This window comes from Eumetopias jubatus, unplaced genomic scaffold, assembly GCF_037043125.1.
Source record: "Eumetopias jubatus isolate StellerSeaLion01/CBP00866 unplaced genomic scaffold, mEumJub1_p1.0 scaffold_4, whole genome shotgun sequence".
NCBI lineage: Eukaryota > Metazoa > Chordata > Mammalia > Carnivora > Otariidae > Eumetopias > Eumetopias jubatus.
In genome coordinates, this window is record NW_028274810.1 from 81,294,540 (window position 1) to 81,317,575 (window position 23,036).

Sequence of the window (23,036 nt, forward strand, 5' to 3'; positions counted from 1 at the left end):
TGTTACATTTTCATTGTGTCTTCAGCAGTAGTACAATTAATTAACTCCTACTGTGTGCCTAGCACTGATCTCTAATGATGGGCATAGACCAGGGAACCAATGGATCAAAATCCCTGTCCTCATGGAATTCACAGAATAATGGGGAAAGGTGGACTTAATAAATAAGGATTAATCAAATATATAGTATGTCAGGTGGTGATAAGAAATGTAGAACTAAGAGATCAGGAGACAGGAAGGGGGGAGGGGAGAGGGTTGCAATTTTAAATAGAGTGGTCATCGAAGACCTTGAAGACCTCGGTGGAAAGGTGATATGTGAGAAAAAAGCCTGAACAAGATGAGGGAACCAGTCAAGTACGTGCAGGGGAGGAAATGGAATAGCTGGGAAAAGCTGAGGGAATAGCAGGTGCAAAGGCTCGGAGACAGAAACTTGCCAGCTACGTTCAGGGAACAGAGAGGGGGCCATTATGGCTGGAGTGAGCGAGCAGGGAAGACTATTTGGTGATAAAGAGAGAGAGAACGGGAGTGCGTGATGGTGACAGAGGTTTGCCCAGGGCCTTTGGGTCATTATGAAGCCTTGGGCTTTATCCCAAATTAAGCGGGACACCTTTAGAAGAGTCATAAGCAGAGAAGTGACATAATCTGACTTAAAGTATCATGCCGGCTGCTGTATTGAGAATAGTCTGTAGGGGGCAAGAGGGATGTAGGGAGAACAGTTGGGAGGTTATTGCAATCGCCAAGGCAAGAGATGGAGGTGGGGTGAACAGGATGATAGTAATGAAGGTGATGAGATGTGGCTGAATTTCTGGGATACATTAATGGAAGTTTCTACTTTTGAGGGTGAACTTCTTGAGGACCAGGTCTATGTCTTATACATTTCTATCCTCAGAACTAAACATAGTGCATGACGTTTAATAGCGCACACAATTAATATTTGTTGAATCCATGGTTGATGAGAAATAATTTTTAAATGTTAATAATAGGAATAAGTCAGCCTCTGGTCACTTTTTGGAACCTGTCAGATCATAGAGCAAATCCTGGCTAACAGCCACCTAGATTTTCCAAACTTTTGTCGTAAAGAAGGCTGCTCATGGGTGTGCTGGACCAAGAAGTATGGGGCATGTTGGCTTCAACTGTGTTTGTCTATTTTTCTGGCTGCAGGACTTCTCAGAGCCTTTAATACACTCATGCACAGGTTCCCAACATTTCTTAGTTTGAAGTGCCATTAAGTGCTTCAGTTATTTTTCCACGGGTAAAATGGGTGCTCCATGGGTAAAAGACACCTATCAGTTCTACTTATTAAATAGTTAAGGCCAAATGGCTAAATAAGTATATACACCATAACAGTTTTATAGCTGTTTGAAAAAATAATAAATTGAAAGAAAAAAATCCTATTTTTATTTCATTCTTAAATAACCACCGCTGGTTACTAATGGAATGTGTGTACTTATTAGGCTATGCACAGCTTCTCAAACCTTGGAATCAGATTGGACACCACCACCCTCATATTGTGTTCCACAGTGACTTCATACAGTACCTGCTTTATATCACACCAACCACCAACTTTGCAAAGATATGATGTCATTTAATGGAATGTAGCTTCATGTTGAAACTGTGAACTGCCTCGAGCTATACTTTGTGTGGCCAACAGAAACTGAGTGTCAGAGATTTCTTTGAAAATTTAAAATATTCCACACTGCTCTTACAAATTTCCCGCAGCACCCTAGCGTGCCGTGGCACACGGTTTGAGAACTATGGTGCTTCTTTGGATGTAGCACTTCCCAAAATTATTTGCAGGTTTTCTCAGGCAAATCTACTAACATAACACTGGATGCAGCATGGAGAGAGAATATCCAAGACTCCTTCCTGCAGAATCAGGAGCTGCAGTTCTATGGCAAATACTCCTGGGTATTGACAGAGTGAGCGTGCTTAACATTTGCATTCTGAGCATACAATGCTGCTTCCTTATTTTTAGCTGTCAGCAGGTGGGCCTGCTCTGACTCCAGACCTTGCTTCTTAAAGCCTGCATGCCTCCCAGACAGTGTATCTAGAGATTTGGATGCCTAGCATTGCTCCTACCCAGCCATACTTAGGACAGGTATACTGGCCTCCCCCAAAATGTCTGTACATGCGCAGCTGAAGGCGGACGTTTTTGAAGCCAGTGGATGTTTTCGGAATAGACTGAGACATTTTAGAGAAGATCCTTTGGACTTAAGCTGGGATTTTTCAGCAGATATCTGGCTAATGCCAGGTGATCCTCAGAAATGGGGGGTGTATTCCAAGGATCCCCAGTCTTGGGATGGCACAAGACCCATTGCTACAGATTTTTGGTTACTGTGGGTTTCAGGGCTTCCGAGACCAGGAGTGTCAGTGCTCTCATGACCTATGTAGCAATAGCATGAGCTCTGGGACCTGCCTTCTCTGGGCATCCCATCTCCCAGAGAGTGCTCCACAGCACCCCAGCCCACAGGGTGCTCTAAGAAAAGAAAGAGCTTATGACACAGACACTTAAAAGCACAGAAAGCCCGTTGTTGTTGGTTTTTTTTTGCAAGTTTCCATTTTAGAAGCTCTTGATGCAATGCAAATGGGAATCACCAGAGAGAACGTGTGTCTATAGGGGTGTATGTGTGTGTCTGTGTATTGTGTGTGATTATGACTAATGTCCATCAATTACCTGCAAATGACTAGACAGTGCCTGTAATGATAGTTCTGTTTTTAGCTTAATGGTTTATATATCTAACTAGTGGTTGCTGTCTGGAGTAAGGCTGCTGGCAAATCAAAACACTATTTGCCAAGCCTGTCAGTGTGATAAATGTTGCTTGCATTTACTCTTTTATTCCCAAGGTCAATTGACATGTCTTTTTTTATATTACTGTTTGATGTGCTAAGAACCTTAAATGAGAGCCATCCAATAAAGGCCCAATTTGCTGTATTCCTATTTATTCCTGGATAATTTTCTATTAGTTGGGCTCTTGAAGATTTCAGGGAAGTGACACGCATGAATCATCCTCAGAAATAGGGATTTATTGCCAGGATCCCTGGGTCTTGGAACAGCACAGGGACCATCTCCTTGGCCTTTCGGTCATCCTGGGTTTCAGGGCTTCCAAGACGAGGAACATCGGCAGCCTCGAACATTGTGACCTGCCTTGTCTGGGCATCTAATTTCCTAGAGGATGTCCCACAGAACCCCAGGCCATACGCTCTTAAGAATAAAAGGGTCAAATGTGTTGGGAGCTCTCGGCATCATCTATTCCTGTCTTGCGAGTTTGCTATTCAGTTATTAAATGCCTCCACAAGCACTTTATTTTTGTTTATTTTCTGAAAACTCCTTGCCTAACTTTGTTTAACCCAGCATTTTCCAATTCTGTTTAACTGACAGACACCCTAGAATATCCTTTGCAGAACAGTCTAGTATTTGTACTTTGCAGACGGATCTGGTTGTGGTCATTGTCGCCCTCTGTGCTGGGGGTCCCCGTGACCACCCTCAGCTTCCATGATGTGCTGGAAGGACTCAGAGGAGGCAGCCTATAGTTGTCCTCATGACTATGATCTGTCACGGTGAAGGCTAGAGAGCAAAACGGCCATGGGAAACCGTGCACGGGATGAAGTCTGGGGGAAGCCCGGCACCGGCTGCCAGGAGTCCTTTTCCAGTGGGTTCACGCAGAACGTGCTTAATCGCCCCGACAAGGAACTGTGACGACACATGTGAAATGCTACCCCCAGGAAGGCCCACTGGAGACTGAGTGCCCAGACTTTTTCCTGGGAGCCGGCGACATAGGCACTGTCTGCCCGGCATGTACCAAAGTTCCAGACTCCCAGAGGGAAGGCAGGTGTGTAGTGTGAACTGTAATGTTCATGCAGATAGTTTAGGCCACCCTTACCAGTTCTGGGAAAGGTGGGGACCCTCCCGAAATCCACGTTCAATACCAGCCAAGGCCAACCTTGTAAGCTGGCTTCAAACAATAGTCAGGCCTTTTCTGTCTATTCTCTGATGGTTGAATATTCATTCATTCATTCATTTTATATTTGCCTTAATCAGCTTGGCTGCAATAACAAGCGTTCCATAGACTGGGTGGCTTGTAAACAACAGAGATGTATTTCCCATCACTCTGGAGACTGACCTGCAAGGTCAGGGGGCCAGCATGTGAGGATCTAGTGAGAGCTGTCTTCTGGGCTGTAGACTGCCAACTTCTCCTTGTACCTTCACATGGTGGAGAGCAGAGATCCCGTTCAAGTATCCCACACAAGAGAGCTCCGCCCTCACAACCTCATTTAATCCTAATTACCTCCCAAAGGCTCCACCTTCTAATTATCACACATGGGGGGAGTTGACTTTCAACATAAGAATTTGGTGGGGGGGCATTCAGTTTATAACACTATCGCATCTAGCATGTGCTATATACTAGTGATGCAGAGAAAAAGGTAACCCTAGTCCTTGCCTTCAAGGGACTTATCATCAGAAAGGAAAGACAGATATATCCCAAGTAATTCAATAAGAAAATCAAGCCATTACAGTTGGAATGAATATTGCAAAGGAAGAAGTACTCTGTCCTCTGAGAACAATGATCAGGGATCCCTCTGCCCTTTCCCAGAGGAGGTAACGTTCAATCTGAGACCTGAGAAGCTAGTGGGAGATGGGTAGGTGAGGTGGTGGCAGTTTGGATAGCTAAGGCGGGGGGGCAATGCATGCAGCCCTATGGACAGCCGATGCAAAGGCCCTGGGGTGGGAAGAAACATGGCACATTCAAGAAAAATGTACAGGCCAGTGTGGGTGGAGGGGAGAGAGACGTGAGCTGATGCAGAAAGAAAGGCAGGCCGAGTAATGCAAGGACAAAGCCTTGAGCAGCATCACGCGAGGGGCGTCCCGTCTGTGTCATCCCTGGGAGGATAGATCTCTGCTTTCGCTTGAGGCGTGGGGCTTTGCAGTCACAGCGGTGTTTGGGCAGTGCTCTGTCCCTGTCCTCAGAAGGCTGCCCTGTGCCCCTTTCTCTTGGGAATCGAGAGTAAACAAACTATCATTTTGCTGGCAATCCTCTCCTGATCTGCTGGCCTCACCACACCTGAATAATAATAAAAGCTACATTTGAAAACACTGTAGTAACAAACAACCCTCAAATCTCAGTGGTTTAACTCACCAAGTTTATTTCTTGCTCAAACTGTAAGTTCAAGAACAGCTCACAGGGACTCTGCTCTCTGCTGCGTGGAGTCACCCGGAGACCCAGGTAGTCAGGGACCCCGGATTACTGCAGTGGGGGAATTGGGCAAGAGGTGCACAGGGTCCTCAAGCCTCCCTCCCAGAAAGAGCACACTCCACTGCTACCCGCGTATCCTTGGCAAAGCCAGTGCCATGGCCAGACCTGCCCAGAGCCACGGTGTGTCCGGGAAGAAAGAAAAGCCAGGGGTACGTGCTGAGGAGCACCAGTGACTTCCCACAGGGACCCATGAGGATGCAAATGGATTGACTGGTCTGGGAGGTCAAGGACGCCTCTTTCAGAAGCACTGAAATGTTGAGACATTTGTGACGAGATTTGAACGATGAGAGGGAGTTTTTTAGCCCAGGAGGTGGAGGGGATGTGAGAAAGTGCTCTAAAAAGGAAACAGCATGTGCAAAGACCCTGAGGAGGGGCAGGTTGGTGTATTGAAGGAACTGAAGCCAGGAGGGGAGTGGGGACAAAGGTGAGGGAAGAACATTTTATCGCTGACAAGTGTTTGGGGTGCAGCCTCATGGGAAGCTGCCATTTTACTATCATTTTCGAATTCTCCACGGGAAATGCACCCCTTATTGCCTGCACTCTGGGCTGACCACCACCCCTGCCCTTGACCAAGGAAGACTGGAGGGGCCGGAGCCAGGTGGGATACAGGGCAGAGACTCTGGCAGGGGCTGAGTCTTCCAAGCTGTGTGGAAGTCACTAAGGGTCCTGGCCTTAATCTTAAGAACAACGGGAAGCCATTGGTGGATTCAGCACTGGGAGAGTGAGAAGTTTGGGGTCTTGGACATCACCAGGGTCCAAGAACCTGGGTGATCTGGGCGTGGAGGCAGAGCAAAGAGAAGGTTCTTGAGGAGCGGGAAAGACAGGGAGGCTTGAGAAAGCGGAAGAGGAGTATTCACTTACATCTGTGGCCATGCCACCAAGCTCTCTGCACATTTTAGAATCAGTGAGGAAGAGAGCCAACAGCAGGAGGGGCTCTTGCTGGTTTTGTCATCCTATTAGCCCATGTCTCTGATAAGTCTGGATTCCACTCTTGAAGGATGCCCCACTCCTTTCAATATGGTATGTAGATGCGTCAGATAAACGACGGAAACATTTGAAAGTTTTATTTGCTTATTCCGACATGCAGCATGGTAACTCTTCCTGACTGTGAGGTCATCAGCGTGTCTCAGATTTATTCAGCGATCAGGAGTGGGTAAGGGAAGAACAGGCACAGAGGCAGGGGAGTGATGATTCAAGGATCCAGACAGGAGATCCAGACTTTCACCCCCCGCTCCAGCATTATCGCTTTTGAGGAATTCTCCATGTTAGAATTTATCTACCAAGGCTGGGAAAGAAAGAGCAGAATGGTAAATATCTGATTAGAAAAAATGCCTTGTAAGCTGCAATTCCATATATTGCAAGCGATAAAACTGTAATTGTTTGTTGACAGTGTACATTAGCTATGCGCGGCCTGTGTCAATATAGTACCAAGAAACTAGGGCCTAGGAGTCTTTAACGGCAGCTCAGAATTATCATGGAAGCAGCCTCGGTGAAGTGTGAGAGTCCTACATGAAGCTGTATGTTGTTGAAGGAAGAGTTTCCCAGACTATCTGGGAAGGGCACCCAAGGGCATAATTCTGGCGAACACGGGTGAGAGGCAAGTTGCACCTGCTGTGACCTGGGCCCATTTGGAGGTTGGAGACACCTAGGGCTGGTTGGGATAGGGCCTGGAGAGCAGAGGCAGATAGAGGTCTGGCCCCAGTGGGGACAATTTGATATTTTAATGGCAGGGTCCATTGGGGGCAGGAATCTGTCATTGGCAGACACGCATATCTGGGTGTGGGCATGTCGGAAGGAAGCCAAGGGACAGGTGAGTTTTGGGGACAGTGGCTTTGGGGCTGGAGTATGGTTCTGGTGGGCAGGGACCCAGCCAGGCTGCAGGTATGTTTGTAGTGGCGGTGGGGTGCAACGTAGGAGCTGGATTGTACAGGAGGCAGCTGAAGAGAGGGGCCTGGCAAAGACCAAGTAGGAGCTCAAGGCTCGATCTAGGTAGACCGAGTCAGAGCTAATGGAGGACTCAGGTGCTGTCTGATAGAAACATAGTGTGAGCCATAAGTGTAATTTTTAAAAACTTTAAATTTAGAAGTCATTATAGATTCATAGAAAGTTGAAAGGGTAGTACAGAGGTTCCATGTACCTTTCCCAGTTTCCCCCAATGGGTACATCTAATGTAACGATAGTAAAATGGTAAAACCAGGAGACTGACAGTGGCACAGGGAATATGCATATGACTTTGTCCGTTTGTCACATGTGTGCATTTATGTAACGACCACTGCAATCAGGGTACATACCTGGTCCATCGCCACAAAGGTCTCCCCCGTGCTACTCCTTTATAGTCACCCCACTTCACTTCCTCTCCCCATCCCTCACTCTTGGCAACCACAAATCTGGATGGAAAAGAGAGTTTTCCATCTCTCTTTTTTAAAGATTTTATTTATTTATTTGAGAGAGACAGAAATCACAAGCAGGGGGTGGGGTAGAGGGAGAAGCAGTCTCCCCACTGAGCAGGGAGCCCAATTAGGGGCCCCATCCCCGCACCCTGAGATCATGAGCTGAGCCGAAGTCAGATGCTTGACCTACTGAGCCACCCAGGTGCCCTGTTTTTGATCTCTTTAATGTCATTCCAAGAACCTGATATAATAGAATCATCTGGTATGTCATCTTTTTTTTTTCTTTTTAGAGAGACCGAGAGAGAGCACATGCATACACATGAGTGGTGGGGAGAGGGGCAGAGGGAGAGGGGGAGAGGGAAAATCTTAAGCAGGCTCCACACTTAGGACTGAGCCTTGTGCGGGGCTTGATCTCGTGACCCTAAGATCATGACCTGAGCTGAAATCAGGAGTGGGACACTCAACTGACTGAGCCACCCAGGAGTCTCTGGTGTGTCATCATCTGAGATGAGCTTTTTTTTTTTTCCACTCAGCATAATGCCCTTGAGATCCATCCAGATTTTATATGTATGAATAGCCCATTCCTTTTTATTGCTGAGTAGTGTTCCATGGTGTGGAGGTGCTGTGGTACATGGAATGGTGTTCATCATTCACCTATGCAGGGCATTTGGGTCATTTCCACTTGTTGATTATTACCAAAAAATAAAAGCTATGAACAACTGTGTAAAGGTTTTTGTGAGGACACAAGTTTTCATTTCTTTGGGATGAATGCCCAGGAGTGTGACTGCTGAATTGTATGATTGGTGTATTTGTGGACTTTTTTTTTTTTTTTTTTTTTTAAGAAATGGCCTGTTTCCAGAGTGTACCATTTTACATCCTACCAGCAATGTTTGGGAGATTCACTTGCTCTGCATCATTGTCAGCATTTGGTATTGTCACGATTTTTATTTTATCTGTTCTAACAGTATGTAGTAGTAAGTAGCTCACCTTACTACATGGTCTCACTTTCCATTACCCCAATGGCCAGTGATGTGGAACATTTCTAATACACTTGTTTGCCATTCTTATATCTTCTTTAGTAAGATATTTCTTTTTGTCTTTTGCTGACTTTCTAATTGGCTTATTAGATCTTTGATTCATTGTCAGTCTTCAGGGAAAAGCATTCAGTCTTTCACCATTAAGTGTGAGGTTAGCTGTGGGATTTTTGTAGATGTTCTTTACCAAGTTCAGGGAATTTCCTTCTCTCCTTAGTTTTCTGACAGTTTTTTTTTTTTTCCCCTATCATGAAGGAGTGTTGAATTTTGTCAGGTGTTTTTTTCCTACATCAGTTAACATAGTTGTGTGATTTTTCTGCTTTTGGCCTGGTAATGTGGTGGATTACAACGATTGACTTTCAAATATTGAACTAGCCTTGCATCCTTGGAATAAACTTCACTTGGTTGTGGTATATAATTATTTTATTATATTGCTGAATTCTCTTTGCTAATAATTTTTAAGGAATTTTGTGGTTATATTCATGTGGGATATTGGTCTTTAGTTCTTTTGATTTGGGACTGTCTTCGGTTTTGGTATCAGGGTAATACTGATCTCATAAATGAATTTGGATGTGTTCCCTCTTTTCCCTATTTTCTGGAAGAGATTGTGTAGAATTAATGTTAATTCTCCTTTCTAAGCTTGGTAGAATTCTCTAGTGAAACCATCTGGGCTGGTGTATATCTTTTTTGGGATTTTTAAAATTACTAGTTCAATTTCCTTAATAGTGATAAGGCTTTTCAAATGATCTACTTCTTATTGGGGAGCTTACAGTAGTTTGCACTTTTCAAGGAACATGTCCATTTCATCTAATTTGTCAAGTACATGTGTATAATCTGTAGTATTTCCTCATCACCTTTTTGATAGCTGCAGGATCTGTTTTCTGTAACCTTTGCCAAGTCTGGATATTTGCCAATGTGAGAGGTGAAAAATGAGTCTTGTGGATTTAGTTTCCATTTTTTTATATTAAGTAGGTGGATCATTTTTCTGCTTTTGTTTGTGTCCTTTGCCCTTTTCCTTTTTACTTATCTTTTTCATAATTTGTAAGTGTTCTTTATAGATTATGAATGCTCACCCTCTTCTTATCATATATATTATAATCTTCCCAGTTTGTATTTTTCCTCCTTTTTTTTCAGTTTCTTTTGCTTTGCTACATGCTTTTAATTTTCACATAATTAAGTCAATCAATATTTTCCATTAATGCCTCTGGGATTTCATGCTGTCTCCATCAGTAATCAATTGCAAGAGATAGAACCCAAATCAAACTAGTTTGAGCAAAAAAAAAAAAGAGAGAGAGCAAAAGAGAAGAAGGAAGGAAAGGAAAAATGGATGGATGGATGGAGGAATGGCTGGATGGAAGGATGGATGGATGGATGGAAAGTAGGAAGGAAAGAAGGAAGCAAGCAAACAGAAAGAATGTTGGCTTATGTAATTGGGCACTGCAGAGGTCGATGTCTCTGCATGGCTGGATTGAGGCTCTCAACAATATATCATCAGGGTTCTGTCTGTCTTCTCTCACTTTCAGCTTTGTCTGTATCATGTGGGATATCATTTTGTAAAGCAGCTAGGCTCTGGGTAATGATAAGAAGTCTACTGGCACTCCCAAAATTACATTCTAATGATTTAGAATCCAAAACTGAAAGCTCTTGGAATCTGTATATCATACCCTGTGGAAGGACTCAGAATGATCCTGTTTGGGTTATGTGCCCTCCTTCTCCATGCCTTGAACTGGTCCACAAAGATGAGGGATATGTCATGATTGGTCATTTGCCCAGTTCTGTAGCAGGTGAGCAGGTGAGGTATTCCGCGCAGCAACAGCATCCTAGAAGAATGATGGTAGAAAGTGGGAGCCAAAGGAGTCCTTTAAACATGTCACTCTTAGAAAGACCTTCCCTAGCATAAGATGATACAAGAAAAAAAATAGCCTGTTTTTTCCTAATATGTATGTTTCACTATTTTACATCTAAATTTTTGACCCATGTGAGAAAGTGAGGGAGACAGAGACAGAAGGCCAGGGGCAGGGAGGGGAGAGATTATGGGGTGATGTAAGCATCTTTTGCTGGAGGCTCTTATACCAGAAAAGAACATGACCTTGGAACTTCTTTGGTCACCCGTTTCACAACTCCATCACTTTCCTTCTCTGTTTCTTGGGTTTATTTTGAGTTAACATGAATCCTATAAGATTAGGATGGTGAGAAGGGCAAGGGCTTCATCTAGCAGAGGGCTTTTCACAGTGGGCATTAACACATGTCTGATTCAACGTGTCTGAACCCGAGATTCATGACTCCAGGGGACATCTGGGCATCCAGATATTATATGACAATGGGAGGAATAGAGCAGGATCCGGGGGCACCACGGTATCCCAAACTACTTGAAAATGAGGGTAAAGGTTAACCTTGAGTTCCCTCCCAGAGCCCTGACTGGGGTGCGGCGAGGCAGGGTGAGCCTCAGGGAAGAGATAAAGGACAGAGGCAGACAGGGGATCGGCCCCCTCACCACCTCCTCTGTGCATCCTCAGGTCATGTGTGGGGGACCCAGCCGTGGACACCTGCTCTCCTAAAATACGTTCCCAAGTATTAAGTAAAAGCTTCCTTATTTTATCTTTTTAACATTAGGAGAATCTTTTACAAATGATTCTCTTGTGTTGCAAACGAATTATCTCAAGTTCAACAATTCTTTCTGTTTCACCTCTGTTTCTTTTTCTTCACTGAACTCACAGAAAAAAAAAATTAAGATTTTAATTTTAAAAGCATGTACAGTATGATCCCATTTGTATGAAATTATTTCATTGACGATGGTCCCAGCTGTTGATCCCTCCATCTCTTTGTATGTCAACTGTCAAGAACAGTTATTTCTAGATTGCATTGTTTTTTTTTGTTTTTTGTTTTTTGTTTTGGTTTCATCTTTTAAAACTAGTAAGCACTTACATTTTTATAAAAGCAGTAGACTCATTCCTTTTAAAGAATAAAGTCTGCAATGAGAAGCATCCACCTTCCGCTACTTACCGTTGGGTATATTTTCCTCAGTATCCAAGTGAATGTTGTCTGTTGGAAATTATTAGTTGTCAATTTGTGGTGAAGTCGACCCAGAGCCGCAGAGGACCTTAGCCAGAAAGGGGAGGGACGAGAGAAGACACCCAAAGAGGAGAAAAGAGAAGAGACATAAATGAGGCAGACCTCCGGGCCAGGGGATGGCCTGTGGCTTCGGGGGGGAAGGGCCTCCACGTGTCTATGACAGAAGACTGCTGCTTGTCACCACCTCGGCTCCATCACCTCTTTGTCCTCGGACACCTTGCATATGCCCGGTGTTAGGCTGCTTTCATATCCCTCCCTGCGCCTAAATCAGCATTGTGCATCCAGCAGGCGCTCAGTAAATGCTTAACAGATGCTCATCTCCCAAGGGGGTCATTCTCCCTAATTGGCACCTCTTTGTCTTTCAGGCTCACAGGCTTTCAGCTGCCAGCTACCATCGTCAGCGCTGCCACCACCCTCTCTCTACGCCTCGTCAGTGACTATGCGGTCAGCGCACAGGGCTTCCACGCCAGCTATGAAGGTAGGTGCCTCCCGGCCTGGCCACAGGGGCCTGGCGTGTGAGGTCAGAATGGCTGTGGGCAGGGCCGTGTGGCTCTCAGCTGCAGGGGTGGGGTGTTCCTGATTCAGAGCTTCCTCCTGTCCTAACAAGGCTGCCTACTAACCAGTAACTTGGTTACCTAAGTTGTCCATGCCATGTTCCCAGGAACCTGAAAATTGAAATCAGAGCTCAGCGCCAGTCATTTACCCTGAGGGTCTGGTAACATCCTACTTGTCTGTCCTCTAAATGCGTTTGGTTGCGTTTTTATTTTTTTAATTCCGTTTTTCTATCGGGCTTAATTGTATAAGGTATCTCTGCTTGGTTTTGGAAATAAGAAAGATAGAAAGTCTAAGTGAAAGAAATACAAAACGTAGCTGAAAAAAAAATTATGCTCCGTCTTGTCACTGCAGAGAGTCAGTGTTAGATCATTCAGAGAAGAAAAATCCATTTTTCCTTAATAGCACAGATTAGGGTTTCTTGGTTTGAGCTATGCAAATAATTTCCACTTCTCTCAGCTTGTTTAAATATAGTGTTGGCATTCAAATTAACACCAATATCTTCAGATTATACACTATTATTATTATTAATTTTATTATATTAGTTCAGAAGGTGGTACTTCTAGATCTCTGTCATTTCCCTGGGAAATTTACATCTCATTAATAGGTAATTGTGCTGCTCTTGGCTAAGACCCACACTGCTATTTTGTGTTGAGATCATTAATAGGCATATTTCAAGACCGTTAATGATAATTAAGAACAGTAATGACATAACACCCTAGTAAAGCATGCCAGTTATTTGAAAGCTTTCTTGCCTCCAAGAACTTAAAGAATAAGTGATGCTTTTTCAAATGGAGCTAAAGCAGTATAGAAACAGATACCACCTTTGTCCTGACTAGGAATAGACTATGGAAACAGGGCAAGTCCTACTTCTTCGGGAAAATCCACCCGTGGTAGTCGGGGTGTGGGGACAGAGTTTGATGCTTTAACCTGAGCATTTGAGGACTCCTGAGAAAGGTCTGTTATTTTTAACTAAAGCTTCCTGAGAAGGCTCCAGAGAAAATTCTGCATGCCTTTAACTGATAGTTTCTGACATAACTCCAGATCACTTTAACAGAGGGCTCCTGACATAACCATAGTCACCCTTAGCTGAGGGCTCCCGACAAAGACCTAATGGTCCCTAAAGGTCTCTTGAGGTAGCCCAATTTCTTTAGAAAAAAATGATCAGTTCCTCCCAGTATCAAGTCTGTGATCTTGGTCATTCTAGCTACATCTTCACCCCAAACCTTTGGTCCCTGAACCCAAAGTAATTCTCTCCAAGTTTGAGTTACAACCTCCTTACCAAGAGACGCCTCTTCAGGAATCCCTTACGGCATCTCTGGTCCTGAGTTCCTCTTACAGCATGTGGGCCTTGGGGAGACTGGGTGTGTTTGGGGATGGTGGTGGGAATGAGTCAGGGGCACCACAGTTGGTGTCTGCAGAGATGCTGGGAGGGGCCGAGCCAGAGGGCCCTGGCTGGAACCTCACGATGTCCTCAGGCCACCATCCTTTCAGATATTTGTCTGAGGCCTGGGCTTTCATGAGTGTCCTATTGACCCTGCCCACGTGGCCCCCTCTGCGAAACAATGCCAAGCACTCTTCCACCAGGCAGAGCAGATCTGAGGTTATAGTCACTGATATTGTTTAAATCAGAGCTGGTATGTAGCCTGGGAATCATGGGCGGGGCTTATAGTTGGACATCAAAGGTCTATAAACCCCTTGAAATTAGGGGCAAATTTCTGATACTTAAAAAAATTTTTTTATTTTTATTTATTTATTTATTTTAGAACAAGTGCTAGCAGGGGGTGGGTGGGCAGGGGAAGAGGGAGAGAGAGAATCTTAAGCAGGCTCCACGCCCAGAGCCGAGCCTGACACGGGGCTCGATCTCACAACCCTGAGATCATGACCTGAGCTGAAATCAAGAGTCAGATGCTTAACTAACTGAGCGCCATTCTGAATTTATATGGATGTGTGTGTGGATGGGTGTGTTTTCTTTTTTTTAAGGAAGGGTCTAGAACAGAGATCAACAAACTATGGCCCGCTGGCTAAATCCAGTCCGTGTTTGTTTTTGTAAATAAAGTTTTATTAGCATGCAGCTAAGCCTATTTGTGGCCATGTTGTCTATGACCGTTGGCCTGCGCTACAACTTCAGAGTCTCGCTGCTGCCACAGAGACCACGTGGCCTGCAAAACCTAAAATCTTTACTCTCTCGTCCTTTACAGAGAAAGCTCGTTGACCCTTTGTCTAGAGCTGTGCCGTCCAGTGTGGTCGCCATTAGCCACACGGAAATATTTATATTTACATTACTCAAAGTGAAATAACACTTAAAATTCAGTTTCTCAGTCCCATTAGCTTCCTGTCAAGTGTCCAGGAGCCACACTTCCATCAGCTTCACAAAGGGTCTGCGATTCAAAAGAGGTTATAAAATAGTACGGTAGAGTAGAGGCTGATGGGTCCCTCCTTCCACCTGCCTGGCACAGAGGAGGGAGCCCAGACACGAAGGGGCTCAGCATTCTGCCGCAGGACCAACGGGCCAGAGGAAGGACCTGCCCTACCCCAGCCACATAACGGTGTCAATGGTGGTAAGAGGACAAAGCCTTGCAGGCAAAAGGCCCAGGCAAACCCCATCCGTGCACACAGGTTGCTGTAACTGAGTCCCCATGCAGTCTCCTGGGCAACGTTTCTTCCAGCTCCGGTCTGTGTGGCTGCTGTCTTTGTGTGGCCTGGCAGAGTGGCTCAGAGATGGGTGTGCTAACAAGGGAGCCAAGCACAGAGAAGCCGAGGCTGGGGCTCTCACCAGATCCCATGGATCTGGCCTGGAACTGGACCCTGGGGCGACCTGTGCATCCACAAAAGTATGAATTGCACTGACTTCTGGAATACCCCAAGTGGAGGGGCCGGGGCGGGTGGCCGAGAAGGTGGGAGGAACCAGTAGGGGCAGCCGCCGCTGGGAGTAAACCACGTGCTACCTGCATTCACTGTGGCGGCCTGGGCCTGTCTGTCACCGGGCTTATCAACATGACGCCAAATAATCCCGTCTTTGCGGATTTACTGATAAACACTAGCTTCTTAGGCCTGTAACTGACTAACCGACCTTGGGCAGAATTTTTGGAACTACCTGGGCCTCATTGAAGGGGAGGGGGGTGATCCAGTAGTCAGAACGACTCTGAAGATTTGGCTTTCTGGGGAAGAGGTCAGCTCCATTGCGGAGTGCACCTTAGACAATTGTGCTGGACAAGTCCTAGACAGACAGGGTCCAGAAGAGGAAGGCCCCGCTCCACCATGAGGCCGGGCTGCCCCCCGCCATGTCGGCCCCCTTGCGTTCTCTAGTCAGGATGTTGCCGAATCCATTTAGAAAACACCTGGGTCCTGCTCTGGATAGCTCCCCTTGGCCGACGTCCCTGAGAGTCCACTATCAAAGCGAGTTTGTCTCCTCCACTGCATCGGGAGCGTGGAAAGTGCTGATACGGGGCTGAGCTCCTGCGGAGACTTTGGAGAGAGGTGAAGTCAGGTGAAGAGTGTCAGCCCACGGCAGCTGGCCCTTCAAGGCAAAGATCAAAAAGGCCAGTCGTCTAATCCTGAAGACGACAGGAGATGCTTGATTTGTAATCCCCGGGGGACAAGAGCGTGGGCTGCGGCCTCGGACCAGAGGGAAAGGGATCAACTTGTATTATGCGCTGACTGTATGCCAGGCACTTTACATACATTTTCTCACTTAATCCCCACGGCAGCCCTGCGGACAGACATTGCTATCTCCATCTTACAGATGTATGGGCTGTATGCGCCTCGAGAGTTTTGTGTTCAGCTTCAGGCTACTTGATGGCCAGGAGTTTTTCCGTGGCTTCACTAAAGACTGCGCTCCCTGCAAAATTCCTAGAGTAGGGCAGAAATGGGTGACTCCATTTCATGGGCAGGTAAACTGGAGCTAAGTCAGAGGCTGGGGGAGGACCCAGGAAGCCTGCCTCAGCTTCAGCACCCCTCCTGGCTGGTGTGGGTCATCCTGGGGAGGCCACAAGAGATGTGTCCAGAACCTCTCAGCTAGGGTTGCCAGATAAACTCCAGGATGCCCAGTTAATTGGAATTTTAAATTATTCAAATTAGAAATTTGAATAGTTAAAGTAGAAGTCTGTCCCGAACATGCCACGGGATATACTTATACTAAAAACTTGTCCATGGTCCATCTGAAGCCCGAATTTAACAGAGTGTCCTGTGTATTCATTTGCTGGCTCTGGTAACCCTATTCTCAGCACTGAGTCCCCAGGAGTCCTCACCCCATTCACTCCCTGCCCCCCTTCCTGACTTCCAGATCCGCCCGTCCTGCTTTGCCCCCCTGGGGTTGCCCATCCTCCGCAGAGGGTCCAGGCTCACCTCTGCCAATCTGGCGAGTGTACATTTAGACAGCTCTCCGTGCATGCACACAGAGGTGTGCATCTGCCCAGGGATGCAGATCCACATGCCTTTGGAGTTATGCTCTACGTGCAGTTCTGTAATCTGGTTAATGGGGATGGCGTTTTTCTATGTTAATAGAAGTAGCCCTGCTTTGTTTGTCCTTCCGAATGAATATCAGCAAAGGGACCACTGTGGTTTGCATATATCACAATTATTTAACCAGTAGTCTTCTGTGGACACTTAGGTGAAGAACATTCTTGTACATACAACTTAAACCCTCATCTAATTATCTTCTTAGAATAAATTCTTGGAAGTGCAATTGCTGGGTCAAAGAGTGGGTAGATTTTACATTTTAATGCATAATTCCACAGTGTTCTTGGAAAGGTTATGTTGATACACACCTCCACCAACAGCACATGAGGGCCTAGCCCTCTGCCCCCTACTTTACCTACATTGCATGTTGGTGAGTTTTAAATCCGTTTCATTGATTAAAATAGATAAAAAATGAAATCTCATTGGTTGTTACAATTTCTGTCTTTTTGATGACAGGGAGGGTCGAGCACCTGTCTTCACTTACTGGCCTTTTGTAGATCATTTTGTAAATTGCCTGCCCTCCCCCCCGCACATTTTTCTTTTGAGGTGTTAGTATTTTTTCTTATCTCTTTTTTTGTAAGTGGGTTTGCATATTAAGGATATTAAAGTTATGGGTTTCCTTTTGATGTGTGGGAGTTTTAATTTTTATGCCGCCGATTTTAAATTAAGAAATTTACTTTTGTGATCTACCTTTGGTGTCATGTTTGGAAAGGTCTTTTCCATGCCATGATCAGATAAATATTCATTTAAATGTTCATCTTATTCTTTTGGAGTTTTATTTTTACATTTTACTTTTTAAAATCCCATTGGAATTCAGCTATGTTTGTCTTGGTTTCAGTGGCTATTTCTATCTCTGGCCCTCCAATGCTCTTTCCTGCCTTTTCCCTCTTTGAGTGTGTGGAAGTCCCTTACTTCTCAATTTGTCCCCAGTGTGACTCTCCCTGATGTTGTCTTTGGGCATTATTTCTCCCAGCCTAGCCGCCAGGCTTCTCGCCTTCTCCATACACGATCTCAAAGACTATGGGATTGTTTCTGTCTATTCCAGACTCATCAGCATGTAAACAGGAGTTATTATAAGCAGACCAGAAAAGTCAATTAGATGAGAGTCTCTGCAGGTTTTAAATGCCCAATCCTGGTTGCACCTTTGCGTTTTCGGACCATTAATCCAGAGTCGTCCGTCTGATACTTCCGTGAAGGAGAACCCATCCCTGAGTGCGGGGTCTCAGTCAATCAGATCTATTTTCATCATCCAGATCTGACAACAGGTATTTCTGCTTAGCCGACTCTGACTGTCATCTTGGAATCCCACTATCAAAATATTGTAGGCTGCCTTAAAAATCAGGCCTGTTCTTTTTCACTTAGTATCTCCACGGAATCTAGAAGGATGAAGAACCCTTATTCTTGCCAATTCCCTGGTAACTGTTAAGGAGAGAGGTGGCATCATACAATGATTAAGACTCCAGGTCCTGAGTTCATACGTGCCCGGAATCAAAGCCCATATCTGCCATTTACTTGCTGTGCAAACTTGGGCAAGGAATTTGGGTTCTCTGAGCTCTGACCTCCCCATCTGTGAAATCAGGGTAAGAATATGCTTCACAGAGTTGTGAAGACTAAGGAAGAGAACACACAAGTCACACGATGTGCCCAGGGCCCTGGCCAATATCCCTGCTCCATAAATGTCCGTGGATTCATGAAGTTCCCCTCATGCTAGCCTAACTCGCCAGAGATTATCTCAGGAGATGGGAGAAAAGATGATGCCATTGCCAGAGGTCACAGTCCCAGCTCCACCCCAGTCCCCTGGCTTCTGAGTTTGCCCCAGACCCTCAAACCAGTTGTTCATGGTGTGTCTGGTCTACAAACGGACCATGGCCTCTGTGGGGAAGGAGCAGAGTGTTGTCCATAACCGTGAACCCCAGCACTGCCATTCAAGGAGTCCACTGGACAGGGATGAGGCTTTGGGCCCTGCCGCCTGGTGACCTGGAGCTGCCCAGGTCACGGCTGGGAACTTAGCCTTTCCGTGGCCTCTGCTCTTTACATCAGAGACGTTGGCTCTAGAGCTAAAAGTGCTAGTAACATGTCCAGCAGGCCCGAGATGGTTGGAGGTTAGAGTCCTGGACTTGAAAGCTGTGACTGTCTTTGAAGACACACACATGCTCGTGTGTGCACATACATGCATGCGCATGCACACACATGTGCACACACACGTACACGCACGCATGCTCACACTTGCATGTGTGCACACGTGCACACACACATACACACATGTACACATGCACATACATGCACACACCACTTTTCCATATTTCCTTTCATCTAATTCAGGTGCCCTGAAGCCCACCCATGAACCACTAGTCCACCTGAAAAGCTGAGCCCAGAGGGGCCGACATCGCACGTGAAGTTGGTGGTAGAGACTCTTTCCTTCACTGAGCCAATATTTCTTGAGTGCCTACTGTGTGCAGTTGCTGATTTTTCAGCCAAGCCCCACCTTCCTAGCCACCCCCTCTGCCCTCATCCACCTGGCAGGGGAGGAAGAAGACACGCTCACTATACCGTCACTTCTGAAAAAATGCCATGGTGACCTTCTGCTATGGGGGAAGGTCAGCAGCGTCCTTGGGGGGGGTCAGACACACGTGTAGGGGACAGAAGAACAAAGATGGAGCTCCCTGCGGGCGCTGGACCAGAAAAGGCAGGTTTGAAGCAAGCTTCAGGACAGAGTGTGCTTTTGTGGCTTTTGGAGGTGGGAGCAGGGTGGGAGGTGACCATGACACTCTGCACACAGGGAAACTGGGGTCCAGAAATGGACTCCTCCTGATTTTATCCCTTCCTGTCATTAGGCCCGCTGATTCCCAACTCTTAGTCTCTACCTCTCAGACAATTTCCTCATTCTGGAAGGGCTCCCCAATTCTGGGACATTATGCAGACATTTCAAAAGTGGACTAATGGAAGCTATTTGACTATATATGTATGTGTATATATACACATATGCACTGAATATGCAATTTGCATCATTCAGGCCACTCTGGTCCAGAACAGCAGGGCTGGCGAGGCCTCTTCTAGGGTGGGAGGCGATGAATGTCCATTTCCTCTGCCCAGGAGGGATGGTGTATGCTTCCTGAGTGAACCTGCTCCATTTCCGATGGCTCTGCCTTGGGAGTTGGAGAACGTTCCTTTTAATCAGTACCGTGGAGTAGCAAATTAATACATAGAGATGTGACATTTGAGACAAATTGTGCAGCACTTCTCAATAAGTGGGGAATCAGGATGAATTTCATATCACGTCCTCAATAATCCCACAAACAGTTCATCATGCACAGTGATATTTCCCCCCTTTGGGGGAAGAGTATTAACATAATTTGACGATGATATCATACCAGACTCTAGCGCCCTGACCCTCTTCACGTCAGCATGCTGGAAGACAGGGCGGTGAAGGCGAAGGAGCATTTTCAGGCGGCTGTGTTACCTGCCAGTAAGGTGCACATCCACTTTACTTCCCTGCCCTCATTCATTCCTCCTTCATTCAACAAATATTTACTGCGCACCTACTCTGTGCCACGTCTCAAGGTAGCCTTCGAGGAATGTGAGTGAATAAGAAGAGGCCCCACCTTTGAGGAGCTCTGACACCTAAGACTCATGGAAGGAGTCAGAGCAGAGGAAGAGGGCTCACAAAGAAGTGGGTTCAAACCCTGGCTAACTGTGAGAACTTAGGCAAGCCTCCCAACCTCCCTGAGCTGATTTTTTTGCAAAAGAGAAACTGTAATGCCCACCTCAAGGGATTATAATGAGGACTAAAAGAGTTAATGCATGCAAAATGCCTGGCACAGAGTCTCTATTCAATAAATACCAGCTCCTCTCTCGCATGGGGAAAATTGCTCTCCTGCCTGGTTGGGTCTCTGGAGATCGATTTGAGCACTGCCCTGTCCCCACGGTGTGACCTCGGGCAAGGCACCAAACCTCTCAGCTCCCTCCTGTGGAAAATGGGATAACCCACTCTTCCTTTCCAGAGGAGTGGGAGCATTAGTTAAAAGGTCTGGAAAGTACCTAGCATGACATTTGGCACACAGTTGACACTCAGCAAAAGGAAGCTATTATAATATGGCCTGGTGTGTTTGGTGGGAGTAAAAAAAAAAAAAAAAAAAATTTCCCAACAAAGCCTTTGGTCAAGCCTTGTGGGTCTCTAAGAATAAGGAATGCCACCTATGTTTTTGTTTCTTCTGTCATCACCATACCTTAGTCCCAGGCTTCGCACACGGGGAACACCACAGTGGTAGCTAGTGCCTGCCTCTGCTAATCTGGATCCCTGCTAGTCCGTATAAGGCTTTTGTGCAAATTAGCACGAGTGGCCACCCTGAGGGGACACAGCCCTGTGAGCATATGGTTTAGGGGGTGGAGGATAGGCTGGGTTTTAGTTCTCATCACCCCCCTGTCCGGGTACCCTTTTGCAGTACTCAACCTGAGCAACTGCACATGGGGGACTTGCTTCAGAGGCTTCCTTTTAGGAGTTCACAAAGAGTGACTCTTTGTCCAACAAAAGATTCAGAGAATCATTAGATGCTTGGATGCAAAGATCTTGGGCAGCTTTCACTTAAACCCTCTGGTTACTTCCTGGATGGAGAACAAACTCCTGACCCGGCCATGAAAGCCCGGGACATCAGCCCCACCTCCACCCCCTTCCTCCTCCTCCGGCCACATCTTTGTCCAGTCTCTGTCTCACCCTCATTCCTCAGACTCCTCCACCCACTGCTCTGCTCTTCCTCTTGTTTTCCTTCCAGACTCTGCTTAACCCAAATCCACAGGCTGCCCATGGTGCAAATGCTGCCTCTCAGCTCCGGGTCTTTCTCCTCCCATCCTGTGCATCGTTCATACCTTCCCTCTTCCTCCTTTGCCTTCTCCCCACCCGCGTATGTTTCTGGATGGCTGGGACATGCAGGAGAGCACCGAGATCATAAGATCAGGTCTGGAGGGAGAATCGATTCCCAGCTCAGCCGGCTAGCAGCTGTTGTGGGAATTTGACCTCCCCTTTCATAGGAGGACTGTGAGAATCCCTCCTCCGTGCACTTCTCACTGGGAGCAAATGAGACCACCCATGTCGGGAGTTCCTAACATGCCCAACAAGAAGACATGGGGACTGTCGTGATCACTGTTGACAGCTGTGTGCCTAGCCCAGGATCTGACACGTGATGGATTCTCAGTAAACAACGATTTAATAAGGGGGAGTGGACAAGCGGTCACCTTGCCCAATGTAAAAGACCCCGACAAGGAGAGAGAGATTTGCTCAAGGTTCCCGGGACTGTATTCAATTGAATGTGAGATGCCGTCTGTTATGATATAGCTCGATCTGATGTACCGCAGAGAAAGAAAAACAGGTTGCCAATTAAAGTATGACATGCTATTGATTATAAGACACAGCCCAGTTTCAAAGATATTAAAATATGGAAAAACGGGTGCCCTTGAACCAATGAAATATGGTAATTCCTTAATTGCTTTTGACCACCCCCAGCCTCATTTGCAAGGGGCTTGTCCTTTTGACCTCTTCTCTGACCCAGGGCTCTCAGATGGTCTGAGCTCGCCCTTTTCAGCATTCAGGTGGTGGCTCTCTCGGCCATGTGATCACCTCTTAATTTATTCTCATGGCTTTGAGTCTCATTACTTCTCAATTTTCTGCATTGAACTCTATTTAACACCTATTAGCACAGGTCTTCAGTTGATAAACGCCTTTTTCGCGGGAGGCAGCACGATGCCCCAGTTTTGACCCTCCCTCCTATATGTGCCTGACCGTTCATTTTAACAGCAGGAGGGAAAAACACCATGTTAGGTGGGAGACTCGGATTTGGAGGTTTGCGGGTGGATGGACTACATCTCTACCCTCCCCCTTCCCATCCCGATGCACGATAGTTACTTCAGAGTCCCACGTCCTCACACGAGCCACAGCGGCCATGCCCAGGGGCTCCAAGAGCAAGAAAACCAAGGAATCAGCATTTGTTGAGCACCTTTGACATGCCCAGCCATGTGGCGGAAGCTTAGCAGACACTGGACATCACCACCTCGAGGGCAAGACCTTCCTTAAAATCCCCATTTCACGGAGAAGGAAGTCCAGGCCCAGAGAGGTTAGATGGCTTGTCCGAGGTTATACAGCACCTAAGGGTCCTGCACCCTTCTCCACTCTGTGCTGCCTCCCCAAATAAGTCCCAGTCGGTCCTCCAAACCCATCTCTCCAGCTCTCCTGACCCCACAAGAAGGAGGGGTGGTGGAGAGTCAGGTGGGTCCACACAGGGCGCTGG

General features: G+C 46.4%; 1 protein-coding gene across 2 annotated transcripts in view; it reads left to right on the top strand.

The window, feature by feature from the left end:
• CSMD2 (CUB and Sushi multiple domains 2) overlaps positions 1-23,036 on the top strand; it is a 588,524-nt gene that overhangs the window by 96,923 nt on the left and 468,565 nt on the right. For both annotated transcript variants that reach the window (XM_088023017.1, XM_028113838.2), the window contains exon 3: positions 12,111-12,223. In XM_088023017.1, coding sequence (XP_087879143.1) covers positions 12,111-12,223 — 113 coding nt within the window. The remainder of the gene's footprint in view (positions 1-12,110; positions 12,224-23,036) is intronic.